The sequence below is a fragment of the Heteronotia binoei genome, chromosome 19 (assembly GCF_032191835.1).
Source record: "Heteronotia binoei isolate CCM8104 ecotype False Entrance Well chromosome 19, APGP_CSIRO_Hbin_v1, whole genome shotgun sequence".
NCBI lineage: Eukaryota > Metazoa > Chordata > Lepidosauria > Squamata > Gekkonidae > Heteronotia > Heteronotia binoei.
Window position 1 is genome coordinate 5,162,561 of NC_083241.1, and position 8,976 is coordinate 5,171,536.

At 48.6% G+C, this 8,976-nt stretch overlaps 1 protein-coding gene and 1 non-coding gene across 2 annotated transcripts in view; one reads left to right on the forward strand and one right to left on the reverse strand.

The window, feature by feature from the left end:
• Positions 1-644: 644 nt before the first annotated feature.
• Positions 645-719, reverse strand: TRNAS-ACU (transfer RNA serine (anticodon ACU)). Its single transcript has one exon. It is a non-coding gene; the product is annotated as a tRNA-Ser (tRNA).
• An 8,156-nt stretch (positions 720-8,875) lies between these two features.
• Positions 8,876-8,976, forward strand: part of LOC132587950 (dipeptidyl peptidase 8-like) — a 16,038-nt gene continuing 15,937 nt past the window's right edge. Inside the window, exon 1 of the mRNA XM_060260363.1 lies at positions 8,876-8,917. Within this exon, the coding sequence (XP_060116346.1) occupies positions 8,876-8,917 (42 nt within the window). The remainder of the gene's footprint in view (positions 8,918-8,976) is intronic.

Here is an 8,976-nt window from a genome sequence, read left to right on the forward strand (position 1 = left end):
ATTCTTGCTACATTTCTTGGAGGCCCCCCCCCCCCTTCTTGATTAGCAGATCTCTGGCCTTGCGGGGCTAGTTGAGGCTGCAGGGCCCTGAACAATGGTGTGGTTATTTATAGCTTCTCTGGTGTTCGAGGGCAAGGCCAAAGTGCTGAAAATACACACAACGTCTCTCTTTCAGTTTAGACAGCAGCTGAGCAGCTGAGAGAGGGAGGCCCCTGAAAGATGTACAGTTGCTAGCCCTGGGTGAGGAAATGCATGGAGATTAGGGTTGCCAATACGAGAAGCAAGTACTGAGCATATGAACCTATGAAGCTGCCTTCTACTGAATCAGACCCTCAGTCCATCAAAGTCAGTATTGTCTACTCAGATTGGCAGCAGCTCTCCAGGATCTCAGGCTGAGGTTTTTCATGCCTACTTGCCCGGACCCTTTTTAGTTGGAGATGCTGGGGATTGAACCTGGAACCTTGTGCTTACCAAGCAGATGCTCTACCACTGAGCCACCGTCCCTCCCTCAGACATATGAACATCTGAAGCTGCCTTCTACTGAATCAGACCCTCGGTCCATTAAAGTCAGTCTTGTCTACTCAGACTGGCAGCGGCTCTCAAGCGGAGGTTTTTCACGCCTACTTGCCTGGACCCTTTTTAGTTGGAGATACCAGGGATTGAACCTGGGACCTTCTGCTTAGTAAGCAGGTGCTCTACCACTGAGCCACCGTCCCTCCCCCAGACATATGAACATCTGAAGCTGCCTTCTACTGAGTCAGACCCTCGGTCCATCAAAGTCAGTCTTGTCTACTCAGACTGGCAGCGGCTCTCCAGGGTCTCAAGCGGAGGTTTTTCATGCTACTTGCCTGGACTCTTTTTAGTTGGAGATGCCGGGGATTGAACCTGGGACCTTCTGCTTCCCAAGCAGATGCTCTGCCACTGAGCCACCGTCCCTCCCCGTACTGTGATGTGCTGGCTAACAATATTTATGAACATCATTTTGAAACCTTTGCAGATATCTTTTTATTTATTTATTTAATTTATATCCCTCCCTGTCAAGGCAGGCTCAGGGGGCTAAAGGTATGAGGGTCGATGACAGCAGGCCCAACCATTTAACAGTAAATATAAACAATTTTTAATATAAAAACGTTAAAACATTAAAACATTTAAAACATCAGTTGCTAATTCGATGTATCCGAACAACAAGATGATATCAAAGATTTCAGATTTTCACGGCTGGTCACATCATTAGGGTTTGTAGAATCTTTCGGGCTCAAGTGCCGTGTTCTACTGGAGAAAGTTTTCCTTCCAGACGTTTCGTTCTCAGCTGTGGAGAACATCCTCAGTGGCGTTGCAGCCGGAGCAGGCGCTCAGACCTTCTTGGCTGCTGTGCATTGAGTGGGGCCAGGGCTGCTGGAGAGCTGCTATTTCTAGGCTGGAGGGGGTGTGATGAAAGGGCAATTGGTTTGTGGATGTGCCCATTGTTTGGTGAGGCTTCCTGGAAGGGTAGTGATAAGGAAACAATGGGCACATCCACAAACCTATTGCCCTTTCACCACACCCCCTCCAGACTAGAAATAGCACCTCTCCAGCAGCCCTGGCCCCACTCAACGCACAGCAGCCAAGAAGGTCAGAGCGCCTGCTCCGGCTGCAACGCCACTGAGGATGTTCTCCGCAGCTGAGAACGAAACGTCCGGAAGGAAAACTTTCTCCAGTAGAACACGGCACTTGAGCCCGAAAGATTCTACAAACCCTAACAAGATGATAGTAGTGGTAATCAGACTGGTTGATTTTTAACCTTCTGGAGGTCCCAGACAAGCCACTGGTGGTGTTTCTGGGCCCAATCCATCGCTGTAGATGTCATTATGAAAAAGCATGGCGGAAGAGTGCCGTTTTGCAGGCCCTGCGGAACTGTGGGAGCTCTCACAGGGCCCTCACCTCCTACGGCAGCTAATTCCACCGGCTAGGAGCAGCGATGGAAAAGGCCCTGGCTCTTGTTGATGCAAGCCTAGCTTCTTTGATGCTGGGGACCATCAACCAGTTTTGGGTTCCGGACCAAAGTGCTCGCTGGGGCATATATGGGGAAAGGTGGTCCCTAAGGTACATATGAACATATGAAGCTGCCTTATACTGAATCAGACCTTTGGTCCATCAAAGTCAGTATTGTCTTCTCAGACTGGCAGCGGCTCTCCAGGGTCTCAAGCTGAGGTTTTTCATGCCTATTTGCCTGGACCCTTTTTTGGAGATGCCAGGGATTGAACTTGGGACCTTCTGCTTCCCAAGCAGATGCTCTACTACTGAGCCACCGTCCTTCCTGGTATGCAGGACCCTGGCCATATAGGGCTTTAAAGGTGATAACCAGTACCTTGAAGCGAATCCGGTATGCTATCGGTAGCCAGTGCAGTGCTTTCAGCACAGGCTGAATGTGCTCCCGTAAATTAACAACTGGCTGCAGCATTCTGCACTAGCTGGAGTCGCCGGATTTGGTACAAGGGCAGCCCCATGTAGAGGGCATGGCAGTAATCTAATCTCGAGGTGACCGTAACATGGATCACAGTAGCTAAGTCGTCGCGATCAAGAAAGGGAACCAACTGCTTTACCATCCGCAGATGGTAGAAAGCTGACCCGGCGGCGGCAGCTACTTGGGCCTCCATCGTTAAGGAGGCATCCAAGAGCACTCCTAAGCGTTTAGCCTTGGGTGCCGGCATAAGCTGCGCCTTATCGAAGGTCGGTAAATGGACCTCTGGTCCCAGGCCACGGCGACTTAGATACAAAACCTCTGTATTCGTTGGATTTAATTTCAGTCCACTCAGCCTGAGCCACCCTGCCACAGCTTGTAATGCTGTGGACAGATCTTCCATGGTGGAATCGGACTGACCACCTTTCAACAGGTAGAGCTGGGTGTCATCAGCGTACTGGTGACAACCCAGCCCATGCCTCTGGACAACCTGGGCGAGGGGGCGCATGTAGATGTTAAATAACATCGGAGAAAGAACCACTCCCTGCGGCACTCCACAAATAAATGGGTGTCGCCAAGATAGTTCTTTTCCTAGTGCCACCCTCTGTCCTGGAGAAAGGAGGAAAGCCCCTGCAAGGCTAACCGCTGGATTCCAGCGCAGCGAGGCAACAGGTCAGTAACTGATGATCAACCGTGTCGAACGCTGCCGACAGGTCTAATAACATCAGCACTGCCGAGCCACCTCTGTCCAGGTGTCTCTGGAGGTCATCTGTGAGGGCGACCAGTACCGTCTCCGTCCCGTGACCCGGACGAAAACCGGATTGATGTGGGTTTAGCACGGAAGCGTCATCCAGAAAACTCTGCAGCTGCGCTGCCACAGCCCTTTCAATAATCTTGCCCAAATAATTAAAAATAATTGAATACAGACAGCAGAAGATCAATTGGCCATCCAAAAGAACAGCTTGCTTCCAATCAAAATATTTCAGAGAGCCTTAAAGGCCAGCAAACTCCAGAAAACCGTCATATTATGACAGAGATCCATTTTCACATTTCAATATGACAAAAAAAAAAAAAGGTCCTATGAGCACCCGGATGTTAGCTGGTTTTGTCAGTGGACTTCCTCAGGAGTAATCTTACATACCATTCTTCCAGGGCTACCAGCCTTTTTGTTACAACCCAATGTAAATGCTCTTCTACACCATCTTCAAGTTCTTTCATCCTGGAATAAACCAAAATACAAACCACAAGGCATATCACAAAGCTGAATGGAAATACATGATACTTGAGATTTTATATTGTTGTAAAAAACTTGCCACTCAATAACACTTTAGTGCATGTGCTTCTCTAAGCCAGTCCAAACTTATTTTTTTGACCAGATGCACAAGCCTTCCGGAGTTTGCTGGCCTTTAAGGCTCTCTACAATATTCTGATTGGAAGCAAGCTGTTCTTTTGAATGGCCAATTGGTCTTCTGCTCTCTCTATTTAATTATTTTTCATTATTTTTCATTTTTATTTTGAGCCAGCCATTCCTTTGACAGCAAATTTACTCAAGCCACTTAAGTGTAAGATTCAAAACAGGCCAGTCCTGGGCCTCTACTAAACGCAAAAATCTCTTAAGAGTCTACTGGCAATGGCCTGTGTAAAAGACTGAAACCCTACCTCTGCTTAAAGACTGTTCTGATAATTCCATGCAGCTGTGTTACATATTTGTTTCTTAAAGGTATAACAATGACCAAAATTCTTCTAGGCTGAAACCCCATACAATACATCCAATTGAATGGGCCTTTAACACGATCATTTTGAGAGCTGAAGGTGGGGGCAGGGGATCCCCTGGTTTGGAGACCTTCCCCCCGCTTCAGGGTCATCAGCAAATGGAGGGCAGGGAGGGAAATATCTGCTGAGCACTCCATTATGGAGATTGATTCCCATTGTGTATAATGGAGGATTGATCCGTGGGTATCCGGGGCTCCGGAAGGCTGCATTTTGAGGTAGAGGCACCAAATTTTCAGCGTAGCATCTGATGCCTCTCCTCAGGACACCCTCCAAGTTTCAAAAGGATTGGACCATGGGGTCCAATTCTATGAGCCCCCAAAAGGTGCCCCATCCTCCATTATTTCCAACGGAAGGAAGGCATTTTTTAAAGGTGTGCGGTCTCTTTCAATGCGATGGCCAGAACTCCCTTTGGAGTTCAATTGTGCTTGACACAGCCTTGCTCCAGGCTCCACCCCCGAAGTCTCCTGGCTCCACCCCCAATTTCCCCAGATCTTTCTTGGATTGGATTTGGCAATCCTTCTGGAGATTTGGGGGTGGACCCTAGGAAAGGTGGGGTATGGGGAGGGGAGGGTGCTCAGCAAACAGGACCGGATCTACATGTTTTTTGAGGGGGGGAATTAAAAAATGGCGCCCCCCCTTATGGGCTCATTCTACCTTATAGGCCCATAGAATAGAATGAACTCCATACCCAATTTGGCGCCCCCCCTCTGTGCCCCCCCCCCCCCGATCTGGCCCTGTCAACAAAGAAGTCATGCACTGCAATCCACCCTCCAAAGGAGCCGTTTTCTCCAGGGAACTGATCTCAGTCGTCTGGAGAACAGCTGTCATAGGGTTGCCAAGTCCACTTCAAGAAATATCTGGGGACTTTGGGGGTGGAGCCAGGAGCAAGAGTGTGAGAAGCATAGTTGAACTCCAAAGGGAGTTCTGGCCATCCCATTTAAAGGGACCATGCTGCTTTTAAATGCCTTCCCTCCTTTGGAAATAATGAAGGATAGGGGCACCTTCTTTTGGGACTCATAGAATTGGACCCCCGCTCTAATCTTTTTGAAACTTGGAGGGTCTTTTGAAGAGAGGCATCAGAAGCTATCCTGCAAATTTGGTGCCTCTATCTTAAAAAACAGTCCCCACCCAGAGCCTCAGATACTCATGAATCAATTCTCCATTATACCCTATGGGAATCGGTCTCCGTAAGGAATAATGGAGTGCCCAGCTGCCATTTCCCTCCCCACTTCCGCTTTCTGATGACCTTGAACTGCCAACCAACTCTTCATCAATGACCAAGATGGTGCTAGTTATATGAGAGCTGTTATTTCTTAGCCTGCTCAGAATATAGGCTTCTCTCCTTTCATCCCAGAAAACTTTTTCCAAATATACCACACATACATAGCTGGTTCTCTTTCTCCCCTACTTCACTAGTAAACTCAAATCACAGGTGTCTTCTCCAGGGCAGGAAGACTGGGATACAATTATAGTCTTCTCTCTCTCTGTGCATGTTATCATTTGATTCAGAAAGCCACTTCCAAGTGTATTTACATCTACCTCTGCCCCATGGCGCAGAGTGTTAAAGCTGCAGTACTGCAGTCCTAAGCTCTGCTCACGACCTGAGTTCGATCCCCAGCGGAAGCTGAGTTTTTAGGTAGCCGGCTCGAGGTTGACTCAGCCTTCCATCCTTCCGAGGTCGGTAAAATGAGGACCCAGCTCGCTGGGGGGAAAGTGTAGATGACTGGGGAAGGCAATGGCAAACCACCCCGTAAAAAGTCTGTCGTGAAAACGTTGTGAAAGCAACGTCACCCCAGAGTCGGAAACGACTGGTGCTTGCACAGGGGCCCTTTCCTTTTCCTTTCCTTCCATTTTCTAGACATGCCCGCTGACTGCGGAGAAGAAATGCCAAGTTCCTAAAGTCTGGTGGGTTGATCTGGAACTTAACATGCTGCTTTTCGGCCTTCATCTTTTTGATTTTTGTTGTTTAAGTCTGATCTTTTGAATGTAGCGCAGGCATTCTAGTCTTCCACTTCTAAGCTTCCCAGGTCTACCACAGTCATATTTTGAAATGTCGGGCCTCGGGGACAGAAGCGAGGCGAGAGTTCTACTTTTGATTAAAAATGAAAGTCAGAATTCTCGCGGAATTGGCAGACAGTCTTTTCAAGCCCAGGCTGCTCTCGCCCGCCAGCGAAGGAATCCCCGGCGACCGGGCCACACAGTTCATGAGGTGAAACACTGTTTGAAATCGGCCTCCCTTTCAAGGTTTGTTTTGAAACCTCCCACTGAGACAGGTGTCTTCATTTCAGATGAAAGAATCCACTCTTTGCTTTGGGCAAGGGAAGACTTTTGAACTTTGCGCATGTTTCTGAAGGTGGCCCCAAACTTCTACAGCGCGCCTCATTGGAAGATGGCTTCGGCTTTTGAACAGGAGAAGGAAGAAGTCACACACCTGAGCAGATGCACAACTTAAGAACATAAGAGAAGCCCTGTTGGATCAGGCCAGTGGCCCATCCAGTCCAACACTCTGAGTCACATAAGAACATAAGAGAAGCCCTGTTGGATCAGGCCAGTGGCCCATCCAGCCCAACACTCTGTGTCACATAAGAACATAAGAGAAGCCATGTTGGATCAGGCCAGTGGCCCATCCAGTCCAAAACTCTGTGTCACATAAGAACATCAGAGAAGCCATGTTGGATCAAGCCAGTGGCCCATCCAGTCCAACACTCTGTGTCACATAAGAACATAAGAGAAGCCATGTTGGATCAGGCCAGTGGCCCATCCAGTCCAACACTCTTTGTCACACAGTGGCAAAAAATGTTTATATATATATATATATAACAGCACCAACCCCAAATCAGACTTTTCTCTGCAGCCACTGTGGCCGGATCTGCCTGTCCCGCATTGGTCTTGTCAGCCACCAGCGAACCTGCAGCAGATGTGGACTACTGCACCCTTCTTAAATCTTCGTTCGCGAAGTCAAGCCGAGATATATATATATATATATGATCACCCTTTGGATGAAGAAGTACCTCCTTTTATCCGTTCTAACCTGACTGCTCAGCAATTTCATTGAATGCCCACGAGTTCTTGTATTGTGAGAAAGGGAGAAAAGTACTTCTTTCTCTACCTTCTCCATCCCATGCATAATCTTGTAAACCTCTATCACGTCACCCCACATGTCACAACTTATTTATTTATCTAACTCAGGGGTGGCCAAACTGCGGCTTGGGAGCCACGTGTGGCTTTTTTCACACCTATTGTGTGGCTCTTGAAGCCCCCACCACCCCATTGGCCAGCTAGAAGAAGGCATTTCTCTTTTTAAATCACTTCACCAAGCCAGTTGGTGCTTGGAGAATGCATTTAGTATTGCTTCCTTTCCATCTCCACCTACCCCATCTATTTGTCTTCCTGTCTTCCTGTCTTCCTTCCTGCATTCTGACTTTCATGTCTTGTGGCTCTCAAACATCTGAAGTTTATTCTACGTGGCTCTTATGTTAAGCAAGTTTGACCACCCCAATCTAAACATTTACGCGCTGCCTTTCCTTGTGGGTCCAGTTGGCAGTACTGCAGTCGAAGCCCTCTGCTCACGACCTGAGTTCGATCCCAGCAGAAGCTGGTTCAGGTAGCCGACTCCAGGTCGACTCAGCCTTCCATCCTTCTGAGGTCGGTAAAAGGAGTCCCCAGCTTGCTGGGGGGAAAGTGTAGAGGACTGGGGAAAGCAATGGCAAACCACACTATAAAAAGTCTGCCGTGAAAACGTTGCAAAAGCAACGTCACCCCAGAATCGAAAACGACTGGTTATTGCACAGGGGACGACCTTTATCTTTTAAAACCCTTATATACTCAACCTTTCCTCCTGGGTCCAAGTGGCTTGCGATAGATTAGATTAAAAATGTTTTTAGCGTAAAAACAAAAACAAAATAGCCAACCCCAAATCTCCCCCCCACCCCTGTGTGAGCAGATGCTTGCCATTTATACTCACGCAAAAGCCCTGGCAGACAGCTGCAATGCTCCCAGAAGTTTTCCAAGGATGGGCCCCTTCATATTTTCTGTCTCAAAAGCTCCTACTGAAGTAGTGGCCAAACTTGTTTAGCGTAAAAGCCACAGAATAAATGTCATATGTTTGAGAGCTGCAAGACGGACGGAAGGAAGGAAGGAAGGAAGGAAGGAAGGAAGGAAGGAAGGAAGGAAGGAAGGAAGGAAGGGAGGGAGGGAGGGAGGGAAGGCAGACAGGCAGGAAGAAAGGAAGGAAGGGAGGGAGGGAGGAAGGAAGGAAGGTGGGAGGAAGGGAGGGAAGGCAGGCAGGAAGAAAGGGAGGGAGGGAAGGAGGGAGGAAGGGAGGGAGGGAGGGAGGGAGGAAGGAAGGAAGGAAGGAAGGAAGGAAGGAAGGAAGGAAGGAAGGAAGGAAGGAAGGCAGGCAGACAGGCAGGAAGAAAGGATGGGAGGGAGGGAGGAAGGAAGTGGAAAGAAAGCATTTTAAATGCATTCTCCAAGCTGGCCAATGGGGCGATGGGGGCTTCGAGAGCCACACAATATATGTGAAAGAGCACATGTGGCTCTCGAGTGACAGTTTGGGCACTTCTCCTGTCCAAGCAGACAGACGGTGAACACAGAGCTGGGAGGAAAAGCAGCCTGAGAAGGGGGTGGGAGAGAGATCCTCCCCACCACGGTCAAGCCTCCATGCATCCTACACCCATCGTAGGAAGTGCGAGGAGCGACAGCGTGTGCCATAAATATTTATGAGCGCTGGCATAATGAAATGAACTGATTATATGAGAGTC